This window comes from Rhinoraja longicauda, chromosome 1, assembly GCF_053455715.1.
Source record: "Rhinoraja longicauda isolate Sanriku21f chromosome 1, sRhiLon1.1, whole genome shotgun sequence".
NCBI lineage: Eukaryota > Metazoa > Chordata > Chondrichthyes > Rajiformes > Arhynchobatidae > Rhinoraja > Rhinoraja longicauda.
In genome coordinates, this window is record NC_135953.1 from 125,993,751 (window position 1) to 126,018,005 (window position 24,255).

At 43.4% G+C, this 24,255-nt stretch overlaps 1 protein-coding gene across 1 annotated transcript in view; it reads left to right on the forward strand.

The window, feature by feature from the left end:
• Window positions 1–24,255, forward strand: part of egf (epidermal growth factor) — a 95,152-nt gene that overhangs the window by 16,605 nt on the left and 54,292 nt on the right. Inside the window, exons 2-8 of the mRNA XM_078412433.1 lie at window positions 8,857–9,056; window positions 10,746–10,927; window positions 12,713–12,943; window positions 14,001–14,203; window positions 16,100–16,198; window positions 19,717–19,839; window positions 20,408–20,530. Coding sequence (XP_078268559.1) covers window positions 8,857–9,056; window positions 10,746–10,927; window positions 12,713–12,943; window positions 14,001–14,203; window positions 16,100–16,198; window positions 19,717–19,839; window positions 20,408–20,530 — 1,161 coding nt within the window. The remainder of the gene's footprint in view (window positions 1–8,856; window positions 9,057–10,745; window positions 10,928–12,712; window positions 12,944–14,000; window positions 14,204–16,099; window positions 16,199–19,716; window positions 19,840–20,407; window positions 20,531–24,255) is intronic.

Sequence of the window (24,255 nt, forward strand, 5' to 3'; positions counted from 1 at the left end):
ACAATTAAGAATAAAGCATAAATACATCAAAACAATAAGGATACAACATTCCAACGGTTTAAACATGTGGGTGAAAATAAATCAGAGCCAAAAAAAGAGACTACAGACTTTGGTTATTGAGTAGAACTACTACACGTAGCAAAAAAGTTGTTTTTATGTCTGGCTGAGACTGCAGATCCTTGGTTTTTTGTGCAACTAGAGATATTTAGAAAGAGAGGGAAGAGATGCAAAGATTTGAATATGAGACTAGGAATTAAGATTGATGATTGGAGGAATAAAGGAGCTAACACAGGCCATCATACACAGGCAGGTTGCTGTTCAGGACATGTTATAGTTCTACTCAATAACCAAAGTCTGTAGTCTCTTTTTTGCTCTGGTTTATTTTCACCCACATGTTTAGACTGTAATGTTATATCCTTATTGTTTTGATGTGGTTATGCTTTATTCTTAATTGTTAACTGTATGTTTGTGTTGTCATTTGTGAGCGGAGTACCAACAGACATTCCTTGTATATACATACTTGGCCAATAAACTTATTCATTCATTCATTCATTCATTCATTCATTCATTATAGGTTAGGATGTGAGAGAATTTGCAATTATGGTGAATGAAAAAAAATAGCTACTCTCGAAATATATATTGAATAATTTTATTCCCCTTTTCAATTGATCCATGGCAGTAATCTCACTTGCAAAATCAACCTGCAAAAATGCATTGTTACGGGTCATTTGTTGAGTTGCAGAGAAACAGAAGTCTGGTGTTAAATTTACTCTCCAAAATGGTCTTTTGTTTTAAATTACTCTGAATAAAAATATCTTTAAAGAGGTCGTGTTGGATAATGATCAAGATAAGGATGTCAACACTTATATATAATGTTATGAAGTATGATTTGCAGATAAACTTTGTAAACTTTGTTCAGGTGTTCAGACAAAATAATCCTCCAGCCAAGTTTTTTACGCTGTTCACATGTGCAACATGACTAATCATTGCATTGTGTGGAAGAATAACAGCAAATAGTCGGTTGGCTCGTCATACTGGTGTAAATTCTATCTTTCAGACATCAATGAATGTTTTGGTGGAAGTTGTGGTCAGATCTGTACCAACTTGCCAGGCTCATTCATACCCCTGCTCCAACATTTGCAAGTTGAATCAGGAGATAAAATTGGCGTGTCAAAAATGTAATGCTACGGTGGTTATGGGAGATTTCAACATGCAGGTAGACTGGGAAAATCAGGTTGGAAATGGACCCCAGGAAAGAGAGTTTGTAGAGTGCCTTCGAGATGGATTCTTAGAACAGCTTGTACTGGAGCCTACCAGGGAGAAGGCAATTCTGGATTTAGTGTTGTGTAATGATCCTGATCTGATAAGGGGACTAGAGGTAAAAGAGCCATTAGGAGGCAGTGATCACAACATGATAAGTTTTACTCTGCAAATGGAAAGGCAGAAGGGAAAATCGGAAGTGTCGGTATTACAGTATAGCAAAGGGGATTACGGAGGCATGAGGCAGGAGCTGGCCAAAATTGACTGGAAGGAGGCCCTAGCAGGGAAGACGGTAGAACAGCAATGGCAGGTATTCCTGGGAATAATGCAGAGGTTGCAGGATCAATTTATTCCAAAGAGGCGGAAAGACTCTAAGGGGAGTAAGAGACACCTGTGGCTGACAAGGGAAGTCAGGGACAGCATAAAAATTAAGGAGAGGAAGTATAACATGGCAAAGAAGAGTGGGAAGACAGAGGATTGGGACTCTTTTAAAGAGCAACAAAAGTTAACTAAAAAGGCAATACGGGGAGAAAAGATGAGGTACGAGGGTAAACTAGCCAATAATATAAAGGAGGATAGCAAAAGTTTTTTTAGGTACGTGAAGAGGAAAAAAATAGTCAAGGCAAATGTGGGTCCCTTGAAGACAGAAACAGGGGAATTTATTATGGGGAACAAAGAAATGGCAGACGAGTTAAACCGTTACTTTGGATCTGTCTTCACTGAGGAAGATACACACAATCTCCCAAATGTTCTAGGGGTCGGAGAACCTAGGGTGATGGAGGAACTGAAGGAAATCCACATTAGGCAGGAAATGGTTTTGGGTAGACTGATGGGACTGAAGGCTGATAAATCCCCAGGGCCTGATGGTCTGCATCCCAGGGTACTTAAGGAGGTGGCTCTAGAAATAGTGGAAGCATTGGAGATCATTTTTCAATGTTCTATAGATTCAGGATCAGTTCCGGTGGATTGGAGGATAGCAAATGTTACCCCACTTTTTAAGAAAGGAGGGAGAGAGAAAACGGGTAATTATAGACCAGTTAGTCTGACATCAGTGGTGGGGAAGATGCTGGAGTCAATTATAAAAGACGAAATTGCTGAGCATTTGGATAGCAGTAACGGGATCATTCCGAGTCAGCATGGATTTACGAAGGGGAAATCATGCTTGACAAATCTACTGGAATTTTTTGAGGATGTAACTAGGAAAATTGACAAGGGAGAGTCAGTGGATGTGGTGTACCTCGACTTTCAGAAAGCCTTCGACAAGGTCCCACACAGGAGATTAGTGGGCAAAACATGGGCACATGGTATTGGGGTAGGGTACTGACATGGATAGAAAATTGGTTGACAGACAGAAAGCAAAGAGTGGGGATAAATGGGTCCCTTTCGGAATGGGAGGCAGTGACCAGTGGGGTACCGCAAGGTTCGGTGCTGGGACCCCAGCTATTTACGATATACATTAATGACTTAGACGAAGGGATTAAAAGTACCATTAGCAAATTTGCAGATGATACTAAGCTGGGGGGTAGTGTGAATTGTGAGGAAGATGCAATAAGGCTGCAGGGTGACTTGGACAGGTTGTGTGAGTGGGCGGATACATGGCAGATGCAGTTTAATGTAGATAAGTGTGAGGTTATTCACTTTGGAAGTAAGAATAGAAAGGCAGATTATTATCTGAATGGTGTCAAGTTAGGAGGAGGGGGAGTTCAACGAGATCTGGGTGTCCTAGTGCATCAGTCAATGAAAGGAAGCATGCAGGTACAGCAGGCAGTGAAGAAAGCCAATGGAATGTTGGCCTTCGTAACAAGAGGAGTTGAGTATAGGAGCAAAGAGGTCCTTCTACAGTTGTACCGGGCCCTGGTGAGACCGCACCTGGAGTACTGTGTGCAGTTTTGGTCTCCAAATTTGAGGAAGGATATTCTTGCTATGGAGGGCGTGCAGCGTAGGTTCACTAGGTTAATTCCCGGAATGGCGGGACTGTCGTATGTTGAAAGGCTGGAGCGATTGGGCTTGTATACACTGGAATTTAGAAGGATGAGGGAGGATCTTATTGAAACATATAAGATAATTAGGGGATTGGACACATTAGAGGCAGGAAACACGTTCCTAATGTTGGGGGAGTCCAGAACAAGGGGCCACAGTTTAAGAATAAGGGGTAGGCCATTTAGAACGGAGATGAGGAAGAACTTTTTCAGTCAGAGAGTGGTGAAGGTGTGGAATTCTCTGCCTCAGAAGGCAGTGGAGGCCAGTTCGTTGGATGCTTTCAAGAGAGAGCTGGATAGAGCTCTTAAGGATAGCGGAGTGAGGGGGTATGGGGAGAAGGCAGGAACGGGGTACTGATTGAGAGTGATCAGCCATGATCGCATTGAATGGCGGTGCTGGCTCGAAGGGCTGAATGGCCTACTCCTGCACCTATTGTCTATTGTCTGTCTATTGTCTATAACATGGCTGGTTACACTTTAGAGGACAATATAATGGTCAGGTCATCCAGACTGTAGTCACTGATTACACGGTGGTTTAAAGCAAACGGAATACAAGAGTCAGAGTGACCGCGAGATCTGCAATGGCAAAAATATAAATGGAAACTTAATGTTTTAACGCTACTGAGGCATCTGATCAACATTCATGCTGAGCTAGACACAAAAACCTGGAGTAACTCAGTGGGTCAGACAACATCTCTGGGGAAAAGGATGCTCAATACGCTTGGCTTCATTTTTTTTAGTTTAGTTAAATTTATTGTTATGTGTACCGAAGTACAGTGAAAAGCTTTTTAGATTTTAGATTTAGAGATATAGAGATACAGCGCGGAAACAGGCCCTTCGGCCCACCGGGTCCGCGCCGCCCAGCGATCCCCGCACACTAACACTATCCTACACCCACTAGGGACAATTTTTACATTTGCACAGCCAATTAACCTACATACCTGTACGTCTTTGGAGTGTGGGAGGAAACCGAAGATCTCGGAGAAAACCCACGCAGGTCACGGGGAGAACGTACAAACTCCGTACAGACGGCGCCCGTAGTCAGGATCGAACCTGAGTCTCCGGCGCTGCATTCGCTGTAAGGCAGCAACTCTACCGCTGCGCCACCGTGCCGCCCACATGTGCAATCCAGTCACGTGCAATCCAGTCAGCGGAAAGGCTACACATGATTACAATCGAGTCATCCACAGTGTCCAGCTACAGGATAAGGAGAATAACATTTAGTGCAAGATAAAGTGCAGTAAAGTCTGATTTAAGATAGTCTGAGTATCTCCAATGAGGTAGATAGTAGCTCAGAACTGCTCTCTAGTTGCTGATAGGATGCTTCAGTTGCCTGATAACAGCTGGGAGGAAACTGTCTCTGAATCTGGAGGTGTGCGTTTTCACATCTCTGTACCTCTTGCCTGTATGAAGAGGGGAGAAGGCGGAGTGCCCGGGGTGTGACTGGTCCTTGATTATGCTGGTGGCCTTGCCGAGGCAGCGTGAGTGTAGATGGAGTCAATGGAAGGTTGGTTTGTGTGATTGTCTGGGCTGCATCCACAATTCTCTGCAATTTCTTGTAGTTTTGGATGGAGCTGTTCCCAAACCATGCTGTGATGAATCTCGATTAAATGCTTTCTACGACACTGTCGTAGAACTTGGTGAGGGTTGGCGACATGCAAAACTTCCTAAGCATTCTAAGGAAGTAGAGATATTGGTGTGCTTTCATGACCAGTGCTTCGATATGGCTAGTCTAGCACGTTGCTGGTTATATTTACTTCTAGGAACTTGAAGATTTCAACCATCTCTACTTTGATGCCATCAATGTATAACATTGATATGTGTACCACTTTGCTTCCTGAAGTTGATCATTATCTCCTTTGTCTTGCTGACATTGCTAGAAAGGTTGTTGTCTTGACACCAGGTCACGAGGTTCTCAATCTCAAGGTCCTATACTCAGTGTTGTCATTATTTGATATCCAGCCCACTACAGTGGTGTCATCTGCAAATTTGTAAATTGAGTTGGATTTGTATATGGCTGCACAGTTGTGGGTCCACAAGGAGTAAAGAAGGGGGCTGAGAACGCATCCTTGTGGAGCAGCAGTGTTGAGGAATATCGTAGAGGATGATTTGTCACCTATCGTCACTGATTGTGATCTGTTGGTCAGGAAGTCGAGGATCCGATTGCAGAGATGAGTGCTGACCAAGTTCCAATTCATACAAATAAATGTCATATCAAGTGATATTCTATGTCATAGACTTCTCTGTCCACGAGTTTTTTTCACTGCTTTTGGCACTCAGAAGGATTACTTGAAATGTCATTGCATTTTGATTGAACCTCTTTCTGAGCTCAAAATGGTAGAGATGCTTGGATAAAGTCCCAAGGTTGGAAGACCTTGTTTAGCAGAGTTCAGGAGAGATATGGGGTCAGATGGATAACAATTGTCAATGAAACTGGTCCAAAAATCTATTACATAGGCAACCTAGTACTAATGGTTGTAAACAGAGCTGATGGAGGACTGTTGGCAAAAATCTCAGCTGGACGTTAAATTCTTAGGAACAACCCAAGCCTAAGCACTCCTGCGTTCTAATGTCATTTACGTAAATGAAGTCTACAGATTCTAAATATGCTAACACCCGTCTGTTCTCTACAAACAGAAATTCCCAAACCCTGTGGAGAATGCTAGTTTATATGAAGGGACAACGTATGAAATGCTTTGCCTGGAGCTGGCCATTAATCTGCATGGTCTTGCAATGCTGTCCACATAGATCCTGTGTATTGGGAAGGAGACCCTGAGAATCTCACAGTCAAACAATATTGCTTTTCGGCTACTGAAAGGAATCTGAACTATTTTATAAACAAGTGCCAATTAGCCCTGGTGCATAAATGACGATGGTGAATTGTAAGGGAATTGCATGCAAACAAAATAAAATTGATATACCTGCTAACTAATTGAACTATTACACATGCCATTCTTTGTCATTATATTTGTATTTTTTTTGCTTTCCTTTTCCTTTGTTTATTTTCTTTACAATAGATTTTGTCACTGCCATTACAGAATCCTCAACAAATTGTCACTCCATTCTTTAATTAATGTGACAGGGGGACTAAAAGTGACATGGTTACATTTTTCTTCATCCTAGAAAGTGATTTTCCCTCTGCTGAGTACCTTAATTTTAAAACTTTACTGATGTTGGACAACCACGAAGCCAGAAATCACAGATGGAAAAACAAATAAGACTGCAGATGCTGGAATCTGAAACGAAAAAGACAAATGCTGAAAGAACTCAGCCAGTCAGGCAGCATCTTAGTTTACAGATACAACACGGAAACAGGCCCTTTGGCCCTCCGAGTCCGCATCGACCAGCGATCCCCGCACATTAACACAAACCTACGCACACTTGTGACAATTTACACTGAGAAACACCCACAGGGTCACAGGATGAAACGTACAAACTCCGTACAGACAGCAGCCGTAGTTGGGATCGACCCTGGGTCTCCGGCGCTGCAAACGCTGTAAGGCGGCAACTCTACCGACGCACCACCGGGCTGCCCTATGGAAAAGGAAAACAGTTAATGTTTCAGGTCAAAGACCTTTCATTATAAATATAAGCATAGATTGCAGCACATTGTATTACATTTCTGGGAACACTTATTTCACGATGGAGGCTTTTATTTAGTAGATTTCACTTAGACAAAGCTGGCATCTTCTGTCGGCATTTTGCAGTACCAAATTATACCTCAAACTCTTGCCTTTGCAGAAAAAAAGTGCTATGTTAATTATCAAATACAAACTACACGCTCACAGATACGTTTGAAACTTGATTACTTGTTACATCACATTCATGCTCTGCATGGTTGCAAGATACTTTCAGTTTTTTAGGAATAAGAACACGAGTCAAGAAGATTGAAACAGGAGACAATTTATTTTTGAGTTGTTGCGATCATATTTGATGACTGTTACTCTATCTCTCCCCAATGCGGTTACAGCCCTCCCCATATTCTTGCTGATGGCATTGACGGTAGCTGAGGAAATGCTCATGGAGGTTCACAACAAAGAAAGACACAAAAAGCTGGAGTAACTCAACGGGACAGGCAGCATCTCTGGAGAGAAGGAATCGGCGACGTTTCGGATCTCGATCCGAATGGTCACACATTCCTTCTCTCCAGAGATGCTGCCTGTCCCGCTGAGTTACCCCAGCCTTTTGTGTCAATCTTCGGTTTGAACCAGCATCTGCAGTTCCTTCCTACACAGTTTACACAAAAGTACAGGTAAAGAGAAGAAGTCAGAAACAGAACAGATAACACCATCAAGGGAGTATATTTGAATGGTAGATCCACTTTTGTTGATTGGATTTGCATATTGAAATCTTCCTTGTGTTAACTGTTCTTCTGAATTTTAATTTGGAAGGTCTGTTATTCCTAGCCTGCACCTTTATGGAGTAGACAGCAGCGATTTTTGAACCCTAATTTATTCAGTTGCATTTCAATGCACTCCCTTGACCCAACTAAATATCTGATACGTTTTCTGACAAAGTGTAAATATTTAGCAGTGTTCCCATATTGTTGCTTCTCATCAGTGAAGCTATGAGAAGATTATTGCCAGGTAAATAAACCACTTCTTGCTGGATGGCACTGTGGGTGCAATGGGAGTCTCAGAGATGCATGGGCCACCGATGGTGAATGTCGTCTGGCTTATTTTTGAAGTTTGTGGCACATCTTTGCCCTTGTCACCGAAGGCATTTCTGTCCCAAACTTCTGACGCAGCTGTCTGGAATAAACCAGTAATGTAGCAATATGAATCAGTCTGAAGAAGGGTCTCGACCCATAAACGTCACCCATTCCTTCTCTTCAGAGGTCTTGCCTGTCCTGCTGAGTTACTCCAGCATTTTGTGTCTACCTTCGATTTAAACCAGCATCTGCAGTTCTGTCCTATACAATAAGAATAAATTGTTGGCTTTGCATGTCTCCTGAGCTCTTTGGCAGACTTGTACTTGCAAGTTCTCCTTAACCAAATACATATTGCCAACCATAATAATTAATCTCTCGCTCTTTGATGAACAGCCACTTTGCTTTATGATATGGTGTGCGTATGCCTAAAGTGTTGGTTATACAAGTGAGATTCTAATTTGATCTCGGTGTAGTAAATTCACTAAGTTGGAACAGAGGCGCAACGGTAGCGTTGCTGCTTTACAGCGCCAGAGACCCGGGTTCAATCCTGACTAAGGGTGCTGCTGTACGGAATTTGTATGTTCTCCCTGTGACCACATGGGTTTTCTCCACATGCTCCAGTATCCTCCCACACTATGAAGTTAATTGGCTTCTGTAAAATTGTAAATTGTCCCTAGTGTGTGGGATAGTGCTTGTGTATGGTGTGATCGCTGGTTGGTACGGACTCGGTGGTCTGAAGGGCCTGCTTCCATGCTGTATCTCTGCAGTCTAAACACTAAAGTCCTGAGTCTAAAGTCCAAGCAGTAACTACAGACAGCATGGGAAATGATTCAGAAATATCCACCACTCCATACATTGCTGTTCAGTAATCTCAACTAATGGAGCAGTTCTTGCTGATCTTATTAGTAATTTTCAGACACCAGTGTGTGTCAGTTTATAAATGTGTATTCTTTTAATTTCTTTAAGCTCCTCCACCTTACCTGATCTTCAGCCATGGTAATGCAATATTCAAGATTGACAGAGAGGGAACAAACCACCAGAGAATTGTGACAAACTCTGGGCTATCAGTTGTCTTGGATTTCCACTACAGGAATGGAAAGATCTACTGGGCAGATACTGAGAAAGGCCTATTGCAACAGGCCTTCATAAATGGCACAGACAGAAAGGTGAGTGCACAACTCTGAAATTTAAGTTTATTTCATTTAGTTTATAGACACAGCATCGAAAAAGGCCTTTCGGCCCACCGAGCCCACACCGACCATGGGGTACTGATTTTGAATGATCAGCCATGATCATATTGAATGGCGGAGCTGGCTCGAAAGGCTGAATGGCCTATTCCTGCTCATAGTTTTCCTAAGTTAGTAAACGTAGAGCTGTGCTGAAATCCCATGTGTATAAGTTCACTGAAAAGAACGTAAAAACACACCAATGATTCTGCAAATATTCTTACAACAGTATAGGGGGATTGCACGGCAGGCGAGGTCACTGTCCCTGACCCGTACTGTTGCCACGCAGCGCCTACTGGAGGGCACGCCATGTACTGCAGGCAAGCACTTACCATGGCTCTCAGTGCCGCGGGCCTTCTTTGCTTAGTCATTTTCTACTATTTTATGTTTGGCACGACTTCTGTTGTGGAACAATTCGCCTGTCCTAATGAGAGGGTGTTGCTGTTGAATGCTGTGGCTGCACTTTGCTGCAGCTCGGCTTCACCCGTCTTCTCTGGCTTCCTCCCGGCGCTCCGAGCGTCCCGACATCTCTCCCCGTTCCTGCGTACCTCCAGGCTCGGCGCCCCTGCTCCGCGCCTCGTTTCCTGCGGATCTTCGGCCCCTCGCCGCTCCTGCTGGCCCTCCAGCCCTTCTCCCCACTTGCCATCTCCGTCAGCCGGGGTCCGCTTCCACTTGGTCGGCGCTCAATACCTTGAGGCTGGGGCCACCGTGCAGTGCCATGGCCTGGTCTGCCTCTGCTCAGCGCACAGCACCCAGCCCAGCTCTCACTGCTGCTTGGCCTCCGCTGCTGATCAGCCTCCCTGGGTCCTCTTCCTTCTCCTCTTCGGGCTCGACACTCTGCTCCTCCCCCTCTTCCACCGCCTCCTTCTCCAAGGCCGTCGAGCACGGCTCCCTGGGCCCTTCACTCTCAGGAGGGTCGCCAACCTCCAGCGCTCGCTGCTTCTGTCCCTGCAGACCTCCAGGCCCCTCGGCTTGGGTTCTTTCCACTGTTCCTCTCCCAGCTTGCTCAACCCCATCCTTTCCTCCTCCTCCTCCTCCTCTTCTTCTCCCCCCGGTGGCCCTCTGCTTCTCGACCTTGCTCTCCTGCCTCCCTTCCCAGCCACGCTTCCCCTTCTCTCGCCGGTTGGCCAGACGTCTTCCCAGATGCTTCTTGTGTCCGTGGGCTTGGCAGCCCTTCTCCTAGTTCCTCTTCCTCTGCCATATCCTCCAGCTTCTTCCTCATTTTTTACAGCACAAAAATTGGCCTTTTGGCTGTTTTTTCAAGGTAAGAATATACCTGTTGCGTGTGTTGGTAGTATATGCTGTAAGCTGCCTTGTCCTCCAGATGGCTTGAGCGACTCCATGCGTCACGCACTTTGACCTTACAACGTGCAATCCCCCTACAGTACCGCAAACTCTGTGGAAAGGCACACAGTGATAATGAAAATTAAGTGCACACAATTATTGAGCTCAATTGATGTAATGATATGAGTTGATTAATTGTCGATTGATGTCCACTTCTTTAAAGAAGGAAATTCACCAGTATGAACAAAGAGCTAATTAATGGGTGAAATGAATTCAAGATAGATGCTTTGTTAGATTTTTGAAGAAAATATCGAGGAACGTGAATCTTTCTTCTTTGCATCACAGATTGTTTGGGCTGTGGGCGAAGGCCTTCTGGGCTTTGCTGTGGATTGGTTGCACAACACAATCGTCTGGACTAATCGGAAGAAAGGAACCATTGAAATGTCGAACTTACATGGCAAAAATGTCAAGGTCCTTCTGAAAAATCTGACCTTTCCCACCTTCATGGCAGTCGATCCAGAGGAAGGGTAGGACTGTGAGACTTTGGTTTGCACTTTCCAACCATTCATATTCCAAGACCTTTGATCTAAATAGGCAACAGGAATGGAAATTATGATTAAATTGTGCAATAATTTTACGTCTTCAAATAAATTGACCAAACTGCGATTTAATAAATACTTTTGATGCACAGTCAAAATTGAAGAGTTTAAACGGCCTGTCCCACTTAGGCGATTTTTTAGGCGAGTACCCACCAACAATGACCACGACAATGCCGAGTCAAGTTACTTTTTTTGTGAAACTAGCACCTGGCTAAGAGATTATATCATCTTCGGAAACATCACAAAATTCCCACGCTTACCTGACCGTCAAACTGTCGACTCCAATCTACCTGGCAAATGTCCTGACGGTAAATAAATTGGTTAAACACAAGTATTTTATGGTATCTTCAAATGCCTTTTCTTAATTTAATATTACATGCTTCTAAATGCATCTGCGACAACCTAGCACACCTGGGGACAGCATGCGACAGCGCCCGCAATAAGCTACGATACCTGTCAACAAGCCAGCTGTCGCCGAGAAATTTCTATCTGGAAAATTTCTCCGCGATGCGCAGAGATCCGTTACGATTCTTTGAAGACTCCTCAGGATCATGCCCGCGACACCCCGGCGAACGTTCGACGACAGCCTAGTCGCCGGCAGTCGCCTTAAAATCGCCTAAGTGGGACAGGCCCTTAAGCTATCTCTTGCCAAGGGAACTGGGCATAAATGTCACTTTTAATGTATTGGAGGCTGTGTGAGGCAGTAGATTCTTTTCTTTACGAATGCTATTAAGGGAGTGCAGTGTAGGTTCACCAGGTTATTTCCCGGGATGGCGGGACTGACATATGATGAAAGAATGGATCGACAAGTCAGTGACTGGGCTTGTATGCACTGGCATTTAGAAGGATCAGAGGTGATCTTATAGAAACATATAACATTGGACAGGCTAGATGCAGGATAAATGTTCCCTCTGTTGGGGGAGTCCAGAACCAGGGGGTTAACGTTTAAGAATAAGGCCATTTAGGACTGAGATGAGGAAATACTTTTTCACCCAGAGAGTTGTGAATCTGTGGAATTCTCTGCCACAGAAGGCAGTGGAAGTCAATTCATTGGATGTTTTCAAGAGAGAATTAGATTTAGCTCCTAGGGCTAATGGAATCAAGGGATATGGGGGAAAAAAATCTCAGCTGGCTCGAAGGGCCAAATGGCCTTCTCCTGCACCTATTTTCTATGTCTCTATGTCTGATTAATGGTTTTTGACTTGAAACATAATTAGTATTTAAAAGCCTTCTCTGTCTATAAGGTGTGCTCAACAAAGAGATTTTTGACAGATTTACGCAACCATTGAGTAACACAATAAAATATCTAGTTTATCAGTGATTGGAAGACTAATGCAGAATTGTCACAGTATAGTTGAATATAAAAAGAACAATGCCTTCTGATATGGAAGCAACTACTTAGCATTTATAGGGAAAGATTTAAACTCTCCATTTATTCCACACATTACCTGGATTGATTTATTGCTTAAAGCTCACATTGAAATCACTAAAGAGAAAAACGATCCTAGTCTAGATTGTTTAAATTACCATTCCACTTATAATAATTGCATTACATGTTTTTTTCTACATTAACAGATCCATAACAGATCCATTACTATTACTAAACCGTTAACAAATTGTCCGGACGTCAACCTAGCAAACACCCAAACTGCCTTTGAAAATTCCATAACATAACAAAGATTTTTAACTCAATTTGCTTAATTTTATTCCAAGGTATATATTTTGGGCTTCAGAAGGTTCTGTTCCAAGTCTTCATCGCGCAAATCTAAATGCCACAATAGCCATCTCCATTGTCAAGGCCTGGACCAAAGTGAAGACTTTGACATTGGATCTCGTTGACAAACGGCTCTTCTGGGTTCAAAGTGACACTGAGAATATCTCAAGCAGCATTAGGTCATGTGACTACACTGGAGGCTCAGCTCAGATCATCAAACATTCGATACGGTAAGTGTGTTGACAAGAACATCAAGTCATTTTGCCATCCCATTAATTACATTCCACCAATGCTTCTTTTATAAATATATCTGATTTTCCATTGTCCAGTGCCTCAGTTCCATTTTCAAACTAGTTTTTTCTCTAGTGCATCACAGTTTCAGTTTAGTTTATAGATAAGGCATGGAATTGGCCTTTACGGCCCACTGAGTCCATGCCGACCAATGGTCTCCCACCCCCGTTCACACCAGCTCTGTGTTTTCTCATTTTCTCATCCACTCCTTTCACGGGAGGCCAATTAACGTACAAACCCACAACTCTTCATTTACTTTATTTGATCATTAAAAGAGAGCAGATCTTTCATAAGTTCATAAGTTCATAAGTCATAGGAGCAGAATTAGGCCATTGAGTTGTTCCAGTCTACTCCGCCATTCTCTTGTGCTAAAATACTGTTCATCAGGGAGTAAATGCCTTCATTTGATTGGTTTATGAAAAGGAATTGTATGGCATTCAAGTAGATCAAAATTCAAAATTTTCTATTGATTTGGTTTTTCTCATAGAGTCATAGAATCTGACAGCGTGGAAACAGGCCCTTTGGCCCAACTTGCCCACACCGGCCAACGTCCCATCTACAAGAGTCCCACCTGCCTGCATTTGGCCCATATCCCTCTAAACCTGTCCTATCCATGTACCTGTCTAAATGTTTCATGAACATTGCGATAGTACCTGCCTCAACTACCTCCTCCGGCAGCTTGTTCCATACACACACCACCCTTTGCGTGAAAAGGGTACCCTTCAGGTTCCTATTAAATCTTTCCCCTTTCACCTTAAACCTATGTCCCCTGGTTCTTGAATCCCCTACACTGGGCAAGTGTCCACCTGATCTAGCCCTCTCATGATTTTGTACACCTCTAGAAGATCACCCCTTATCCTCCTGCGCTCCAAGGAATAAAGTCCTAGCCTGCTCATCCTCTCTCTTTAGCTCAGGCACTCGAGTCCCGGCAACATCTTCGTAAATCTTCTCCACACCCTTTCCAGCTTGACAACATTTCTTCTTCTTTCCACATAGCCACTGGCCATTTGGGATTTCCCTTTTTGATGAACACGTGTACTACTCAGATTGGAAGACGGGCACTATTCGGCGAGCAAACAAGTTCACTGGAGAGGACTTAGTAGTCATCAACCCTAGACGGTCTTTCCTGCCGCCAGCTGACCTGAAAGTGGTGCATCCATCCCGCCAGCCAACCTCTGAAACAGACCCACAATTATCAGGTACATGCATTCATCCAACAAACCTGCTACAGATGGAAACACAAGAGACTGCAGATGTTGCAATATTGAGTAACTGATAGAGGAAACTTGAGAAATGGATGGTCGGGCAGTATGTGAGGAGGGAAGTGGACAGGTAATGTTTCTGAATTAGAGCCTGAAGAAGGGTCCCAACCCAAAATGTCACCCATCCCTTTTCTCCAGAGATGCTGGCTGACCTGTTGAATTCCTCCAGCAGTTTGTGTCTATCTTTGGTATGAACCAACATCTGCAGCTCTTTGTCTCCAGACAATGTTTCGGGCAAGGATCCAGCTTCATTTATTAATCTGCTGCTAATGACTGCTGCTATTTAATAGCCATTATTAATGACTAATAGATAAATAGGACTGTTTGTCTATTTAAAATATTACAGTAAAGTCATAGAGGTATAGAGCATGGAAACAGGCCCATCAGCCCAACACATCCATGCCTAACCAAGCTAGTCCCACTTGCTTGTGCCTGGCCCATATCCCTCCAAACCTTTACTACCCAGTAACACCCCCCTCAACAGCATTGTGAGTATACCCCCACTTCAAGGAGTGCAGCGGTTCAAGGACGTAGTTTATCAGCACCTCTGATGGCTACCAGGGATGGCAATTGATCAATCGCTCAACCTGCAAAGTCCGCATCCCTTGAATGGTGGCACAGCGGTAGAGTTGCTGCCTTACAGCGCTTTCAGTGCCAGAGACACAAGATCATAGAAACATAGAAAATAGATGCAGGAGGAGGAGGAGACCATTTGGCCCTTTGAGCCAGCACCGCCATTCATTGTGACCATGGCTGATCATCCACGATCAGTAACCTGTGCCTGCCTTCTCCCCTTATCCCTTGATTCCGCTAGCCCCTATCTAACAATCAAACCCGACTACAGTTGCGGTCTGTACGGAGTTTATACGTTCTTCCCCGCGACCTGTGTGAGTTTCTCCGAGATCTTCGGATTTCTCCCACACACCAAAGACATACAGGTTTGTAGGTTAATTGGCTTGGTATAAATGTAAATTGTACCTAGTGTGCATAGGATAGTGTTAATGTGCAGGGATCGCTGGTCTAGTGTGGACCCACTGTTTCCGCGCTGTATCTCTAAAACTAAAACTAAGCTAAACTAAGCTTAACAGAAAAACAACGAAGAAGTGAAACCGAAATGAGTAATGTGTGGTAGGAGGAAAGGCACGGAAGCATTAAAGGGCAGTGCAATTGAAGGGAAGAGTGAAAATTAGAATTCGAGGTGAAAGTGCAAAACACTAAAGGTGGAAGAGGTTATTAAGACAAATGAAAGTGAAGGAAACAGATGGGAGTAGAGTGCAGTGAAGGAAGAGGGGAGAAAATAAAACAGAAGCGGAAAAACGAGGACGGGATGGAACAGAAATGAAGGCAAAGAGAGAAAATAATCATGGGAAGAGTGAAAAATGTAAGGGGAGGGTGAAGAATGGGGAAAGGCCAAGATAACAAAACAGAACTCCAGGAAGAAGAATTCCAAATGCATCTCTAGATAGATTTCAGACGAAAAGTTAACATTGCTGAAATAATTGCCCTATTTCACTATCCTTAGATTTGTAGTGACTCGTGCCATTCATAGAGGCAAGAGGGCCAGTTACTTTGGGTACTCTCTCCAAGTCTGGAGTCTTGTTCATGGAAGCTTCATCTTTTCTGCTCATTTATTTTCAAAGCTGCAACCCATTCAAATCGTATCCACAATCTCTCCCAAAGCAAACTCAGAGGAAAGAATTCACACATCTGGAAAATTCAACGCCTTGGTTTCCGTTATCTGCCCTTTAATCAAACGGGAAACATTGGGCTAAATTAGAGTTTTTGAGCCTTGTTAACTTTGAAATGTTAACGTTTTAATAAACTTTTCTACAGAAAATGAAACAGGAAGCGTTTGCAAGAAAAGCTTCAATGGAAAGTGCTGCAAGTGTAAAGATGGTTATGTTCTCAGTGATGATCAGAAATCATGCAGAGGTAAACTTCACCCCAAGAGGCAGGGCATACGTGCGTGATATAGAATCTCATAGCAATGTCTTCTTCTGTGGTTAACACTCTGTCACAACCTCAAAACTGTGAACTACAATCCATTTTCTACCTTACGCTTTCCACAATATGGGGCAGTTTTACACCTGGTGCCTGGTGCAGGGGCTTTCAGAAGAACTTGACACATTCACTAAAAGGGAAACAACAGCACATTTACACATTTATTTCTCCTATCGCTGGAGTAATTCCTAATCACAATTAAATGAAACAATTATTGCGTAATTAATGCGTAGAGGGGAGAAATAGTTAGGAGTCCAGGTGGGACCCAAGGGATTGAAGGAGGGCGGGATGGGGAGGTGGTGAGAGGACTTGGTGGAGAAATGGTGGGGGATGGGGGGGGGGGGGGGGCGAGAGGATTTGTGAGAGGTTACCTAAAATTAGAAAATTCAATGTTCAAAGCAAAGATAAACACAAAGTGCTGGAGTAACTCAACTCGAGTTTGTGTGTGGGCAGCTTTTCTGGAGAAAAAGGATAGGTGGTGTTTCAGATTGGGACCCTTCTTCAGACTGGGGCGGTGAAAAGCCGGAGGCGGGAAAAGACCAGGATCAACAGGGCCAGCAAAACAAATGCCCTCAGGCAGGGTGGCGCCATGGTAAGCCTATTGTTAGCCAGGGAAGGTGTCGTCTCAAGAAGGATACAATGTTGTGAACTATGAAACTACTTAAATGACTAGGGTGGAGAAAGGCAACAAGGGGGAGAGGAGGGGAGTGTAGGTAGAAGTTACTTAAAAATAGAGCGTTCAAATTCATACTGCTGGATTACAAGCCACCCAAGCAAAATATGAAGTGCTGTTCCTCTAGTTTGTGTGTGGCCTCATTCCAGCAATGGAGAAAGGTCAGTATGGGAATGGGAAAGGGAGTTAAAATGATTAGCAACTGAGAGAGTTAAAACTCAATTATGCCTTTTACAAAAGTCTGCAGAATGGGAATAGGCATTTAGTAAAATCCCCCTTGGTAGGCTGATACAAAAAGTGCCTGGAGTTCACAGCATCTTAGTTGTGTGGATTTGTAAATTTGTAGATGACACCAGGATTGCTGGAGTAGTAGACTGTGAGGAAGGCTGTTAACGTATAGAAGGGGGATCAGGTGGATCAGGTGGATCAGCTATAAAAATGGGCAGAGAAATGGCAAATGGAGTGTAATGGTGTTGCTCTTTTGGAGGTCGATTGAAAGGGGAAAATGTACAATTAATGGCAAGGCACTTAACAACATTGAAGTACAGAGGTATATTGAGGTCCAAGTCCACAGCTCCCTGAAAGTGGCAGCATAAGCAGAAATAGTGGTAAATAAGGCACCTGTATGCCTGCCTTCATTATTCAGGGCATTGAGTACATCAGTCAGAAAAACATGATGCAGCTTTATAGGACTTAGGTTGGGGCACAGTTGGAATTTTGCGTGCAGTTATCTTCACCCCAATACAGGAAGGGTGTGGAGTCTTTGGACAGGGTGCAGAAGAGGCTTAAAAGAATGATGCCTAAATTAGAAGTTATTAGCTGCAAGGAGAGGTTGGATAAACAGATTGTTTTCTCTGAAGCATCAGAGGTTGAGGGGACACCTGATAAATTATAAGAGGCGTAGATAACATAGACAATCAGCCCCTTTTTTTCAGGGTGGAAATATCAAAGACAAGCGAGCATTGCTTTAAGGTGAGAGGAGAAAAGTTTAAAGGAGATGAGCGAGGTACATGTTTTATATAGCAGGTGGTGAGTGCCTTGAACGTGCTGCCAGGGGTAGTGGTGGAAACAGATACAATAGTGGTGTTTAAGAGGCTATTGGAGAGGCACATGGATATGCGGGGAATGGAGCGATATGGATCATGTGCGCACAGATAAGGGTTGGTCTTGGCTTCGTGCTCTGCACAGACATTGTGGGCCGAAGGGCCTGTCCCTGTGCTGTACTGTTATATGTCCTATATTCCTTGGGCTGCTAGTTGTATATATGTGTGATAGTCACATACATGCACATTGCACATTGCCATCATATTTCACCGTATGTACTGTTTGCATCATACCCAAATAATTCACATCAATTTCTCTGGTTGTAAAGCCAGAGGCGCCACTAATGAAATGGAACAAATGGCCTCTGTCCCAAACACTTCCAACCATGAAAGCATGACATGATAATAGATGCACTAACTATTGTGAATGTGTGATAGAGGTAGAATATTCAACTTCCACCTTACAGGGCTAAGGGGCATTCTTGGGAACATAGTTTTCCATCCAGCTATTTAATGGAGAAAGTCACAGGCTCTGGTATATCTGAACTGGGCTATTTATATGTTCCATGCAATAGAAAAATCTACTACATTTCCATATTTATCCACCTAGGTTATGGAAGCACTGTTTTATGATCATATTTATGTTTTTTTCCCGTGAGAAGATCAACTGATTGATTAGATCATGAGGTTGACAACTTTGGATAAGCAAAATGTTCCAGGATATTTTCCTTCTCAGTTGCAGCAGATTTCAGAATAGAAATACACATATGTGCAAGACTTTGCTACATTAACAATCGGCAGATCTGAGCACAACTGCCACAGCCAATATAGGCAACCCGTATCTGGATAGTTTCCTCTGGATCTTTTAAATGGCAGTTAATCATCATCACACAATCTCCAAAAATATCAATCTGCAATCTTTTCAGAATACATTCAGGAATGGATTCTCTTCCGCAGTTCTACTTAAAATTGAGTGGAATAGTGGTGATGGTGGGGAGAGGGAGCGAGTGGGGAGGATAAAAAGTCAGCCGAGTTTACTAAGCAACATCAGCAACAGCCAATACATGTCATTTCCATCAGTATCGTCTGGAATATTTTTCCGAATGGTCTTTTAAAGATGATCATTGTCAATTGACACATCTGAGCTCCCCCCCCCCCCCCCCCCCTTCCATGACACACTGGTCAACCCGATGAGCACCTTCAGTAACAGACTGGCTCCACCAAGATGCAGGACAGAACACCATGGGAGATCCTTCTTCCCTCTGGTTTTCAGACTGTACAACTCCTCCCCCTTCTGTTGTGGGATAACCTGAGACTGACGCCCCTTTCCCAACCCCCCCCCCCCCCCCCCCACCTCCACACTCCCCAATCTTTGCACATCCCCAATCCTTTCCACTTGTCACTTTTAATTTCATGTTTCATATGCTTTTATGACTGTTGGCAGATCAATTTCCTTCCTGGGATAAATAAAGTTCTATCATATCGTATCGTATAGTATCGTATCGTGACTGCTCAACTTTAGGTCACGCTGCACAAAAGTAAGCCACTTGGCCTATGTTCAATGTGTTGGCTTTGAAGGAGTTATATGATTGTTCCCTCCAGTCCTGTCCCATCCCTATACCCCTGTATTCAGTCTGCAACTTTGCACAGTTTTGCTCTTGCGCTCTGCTTAATTCCATTACAATCTTCATGCAACTTTTCCTGTTTCTGACTTGTGCACTTTCATTCCTCAGATGTCAACGAATGTGCATTTTGGAACCATGGGTGCACCTTGGGATGTGAAAATGTCCCTGGCTCTTATCATTGCCTCTGTCCAAAGGGGTTCGTACTGCAGCCCGATATGAAAACATGTCAGGGTAAGGATTCTGTAAATGTACCTTCCCTTGCAATTACCAATGAGGAACCTTTCAATATGCAGACCTCTATCATCCAGGTAGAGCCATAGAATCATACACACGGAAACAGGCCCTTCAGCCCAACTTGCCCATGCAGACCAAGATGCCCCATCTAAACGTCCTAATTGTTGCTTTTGGCCCATATCCCTCTAAACCTTTCCTATCCATGTACCCGTCCAAGTGTTTTTTTAAATACTATCATGGTACCCGCCTCAACTACCTCCGCTAGCAGCCAGCTTGTTCCATTTCCCTATCATCCTCCGTGAAAAAGTGGCCCCTCAGGTTCCCATTAAATCTTGCCCTTCTCATCTTCGCAAATCTTCATCCAGCATCTCCAACATCCAGATAGCCTTTTGGATGGCATGGACTTGGTGGGCTGAAGGGCCCATTTCCATGCTGTGAGTTTCAATCAATCAAGCTGTAATATTTCTCACTAATGAGGAAGCGGTATTTTATTGTGTGGCAACATGTTGAAATAACTGTTGAAAGATGTTCATTTAATTACGACTGTATTTTCTTTATTCACTAGCTCTTTCTCCGTGTTTGGAAAATCACACTGACTGCAGCCATGACTGCACACAGACCTCTCAGGGACCAATCTGTCTCTGTCCACCAGGATCTGTTTTAGGATCAGATGGCAAAACATGTTCAGGTATCAGTTGGAATTGCAAGGTTATTTTCAAATGATTACCCTATCAATAAGTGCTCACTGTTAAAGATAAGATGGTATCAAAGTAAAATGCAAATTTGAGTCATATAATGTATTTGAGAATATTGAGCACATTTTGGAACTACAGACTGGGTTGGATCTGTAAAGATTGTGCCAAAACACTTTCATTCCAAGTTTACCTATGTATATTATGAGTACAGGGCCCTAGTGAGATCACACCTGGAGTATTGTGTGCAGTTTTGGTCTCCAAACTTGAGGAAGGACATTCTTGATATTGAAGGAGTGCAGAGTAGGTTCATGAGGTTAATTCCCAGAATGGCGGAATTGTTGTACGTTGAAAGACTGGAGCGGCTGGGCTTGTATACTCTGGAATTTAGAAGGATGAGAGGGGATCTTATTGAAACATATATTATTAAGGTATTGGACACGCTAGAGGCAGGAAACATGTTCCCGATGTTGGGGGAGTCCCGAACCAGGGGCCACAGTTTAAAAATAAGGGGTAGGCCATTTAGAACGGAGATGAGGAAAAACTTTTTCAGTCAGAGAGTTGTGAAGCTGTGGAAGTCTCTGCCTCAGAAGGCAGTGGAGGCCAATTCTTTGGATGCTTTCAAGAGAGAGCTAGACAGAGCTCTTAATGATAGTGGAGTCAGGGGATATGGGGAGAAAGCAGGAACGGGGTACTGATTGTGCATGATCAGCCATGATCACGGTGAATGGTGGTGCTGGCTCGAAGGGCCGAATGGCCTCCTCCTGCACCTCTTGTCTATTGTCTAATAATTACTTGCGTGTTTAAAATAATAGAGTTTAAAACAACTAGAGTGCATGTACTTAACAATAAACACAAATCTACTCTGAGAAGAAGTTTACATCTGAAAAAAATCAATACAGTGTATTGATCAGGTCAGGAATAGTAATAGACGCACACTCTGTAAAGATTGTGCCAATACACTTTCATTCCAAGTTTACCTATAAGTACATTATGAAGGGAGCTCTGTATCTGAAGATTCTCTAAATTTACATGAAATAGAAACAAATCTGTCAGTATCTTCTCCCAGGCCTGCCTCCCCTGTAATGGAGCCCTAGTTACTCTCACTTGGACCATGCCCTTTGCTTGCCCAGTAACAGACTCCTGCAACCGTTAATATATTGTGAGCTCTGTCATGGGAGGAGGTCAGAGAAAAAGATGAAAGGACGTGCTCAAAGTGTCCTTGAATAAGTGCGACAATCGAAAGGCTCCTGGGAATTTCTGGCCCATAACCATTCAAAGATGGTGTTAGGAAGCTCGAGTCCATAAATTGGGAGCACACGGAGATCCTGTTAAATATAGACAATAGACAATAGGTGCAGGAGTAGGCCATTCGGCCCTTTGAGCCAGCTCCGCCATTCACTGTGAACATGGCTGATCATCCACAATCAGTACCCCGTTCCTGCCTTCTCGCCATATCCCTTGACTCTGCTATCTTTAAGAGCTCTATCTAACTCTTGAAAGCATCCAGAGAATCGGCCTCCTCTGCCTTCTGAGGCAGAGAATTCCACAGATTGACAACTCTCTGGGTGAAAAGGTTTTTCCTCATCTCTGTTCTAAATGGCCAACCCCTTATCTTAAACTGGGGCCCCTGGTTCTGGACTCCCCCAACATCGGGAACATGATTCCTGCCTCTAGCTTGTCCAATCCCTTAATAATCTTATATGTTTCAATAAGATCCCCTCTCATCCTTCTAAATTCCAGTGTATACAAGCCTAATCGCTCCATTCTTTTTCACCTGAAGGATAACGAGGGTCTGAAATTCAACGTTTAAAACTAACTCTAAGGCCTAAACTCTTATTGCATTGAAAGGGCATATAAATTAGCACTTGATTTATATAAACTACAGAGCTATTGAGCAATGAGAGTTGTGAAGCAGGACTAGGCTGGGAAGCCCTTTTGTAGCCAGCATGGACAATGGGTTCTGAAAATCCTGTGTCTGTATCTCACGGTTTGTTCTCCTGAGAGACCAACACCAAATGCCAATATATTTGGGGCATTCTGAAAGTAATTGGGCCAATTCCTGACTCAGTAAAGTATTTGAGTTTTAGACAAAGACACAAAGTGTTGGGAGTAATTCAGCGGGTCAGACAGCATCTCTGATGGACATAGATAGGTGACATTTTGGGTCTGGACACTTCATCCAGCACTTAGTGTCTTTTTATTTGTAAACCAGCATCGACAGTCCTCTGTGTCTGCATTTGAGTTTCAGACATTGGCTCAAAATTTTGAAAGGGGGTTTGGTTGAGGAAAAAGACTGAATAAATTAAACTGTTATTTTCTTTCTCCCTTATTATCTTACATTATCCAATTAATGCTCAACTGAGGAAGATGTATAGGACCCTGATTTTCCCTTCTAAACTTGGTGCTCATTGGCTTGGGAATAGGTCTACACTGTCAACATTTCCTAATGATTCCTCCCATATCACTGCCTGCAAGTGGCAATCTTGACTAATAACATCGGTCATTATAAGAGGGAGCTGGAGGTAAACTTTAGGCTTTAGAGATACAGCGGGGAAACAGGCCCTTCAACATACCGAGTACCCATCCACCAGCACCATCTATTTGGAGGCCAAGTCAGTGGATATATTCAAAGCAGAGATAGATAGATTCTTGATTAGTACGGGTGTCAGAGGTTACGAGGAGAATGGGTTCGGAGGGAGAGATAGATCAGCAATAATTAAATGGCGGAGTAGACGATGGGCCGAATAGCCTAATTCTGCTCCTATCACTAGGGACAATTTACAATTTTACTGAAGTCAATTAACCTACAAACATAGAAACATAGAAAATCTTTGTACATCTTTAGAGGAAACTGGATTACCCGGAGAAACCCAATGCAGTCACATGGAGAATGTACAATTTCCGTACTGACAGCATCCATAGTCAGGATCAAACCCGGGTCTCCTGACACTGTAAGGCAGCTACTCTACTGCTGCGCCTCTGTGTAATTGATCAATGAAACCCAGGTGGACTAACAGGAGTGAAGTGTGCTTTCAACTCTGATTTTTCCTATTGCTGCACTTTTGCAAATAATTAACATTGTGAGTTCGGGTGATTACCATACCTTAATTTTTTTTCAATTTAGTTAAAGTAAACTGTTGGTCATAACTACATTTATGACTTCAGTCTAGATTATACACGAATTTCCTTAAGAACAGAATAATGGTAATGGTTGCAATTATATTAAATCTAAATAATTGGGAATTTCTGAGATAGGGTTAGCTTCTGCTCGGTAAAAATCTAACTGTTGGGACAATTGTGTCACTGTATTATTTCTCATTGTGACCCGAACCTCAGACACCCCTTCTCTACATTGTGTGATATCATGAGAGGTAGAGTCATAGAGGGGAGATACATTTCCTCCCGGTGGATGCAACAAGGACTACAAACCATCATGGCTGCCCGCATAAGACTACAAAACCCATAGTCAGCAGGGCTGCCTGCCCTGCTGACACTGATTGCTGCCCAGCTGAACCAGATGAGCTGATTGCCTCAGTGAGAGAGCTAAAAGGGAAGGGAGGCAGTGTATTTGAAAAGAGAGACAACGACTGGAGCAGACAGGGAGAGAAGCAGTGTTTGAGTTATATTTTGTAAGAAGGCAGCAAGCTACAGTTTTGATTTAACTACCTGTTTTGATTTTGTGTACCTGTCTGCAAACAATTAAGTTTACCTGTTTTTG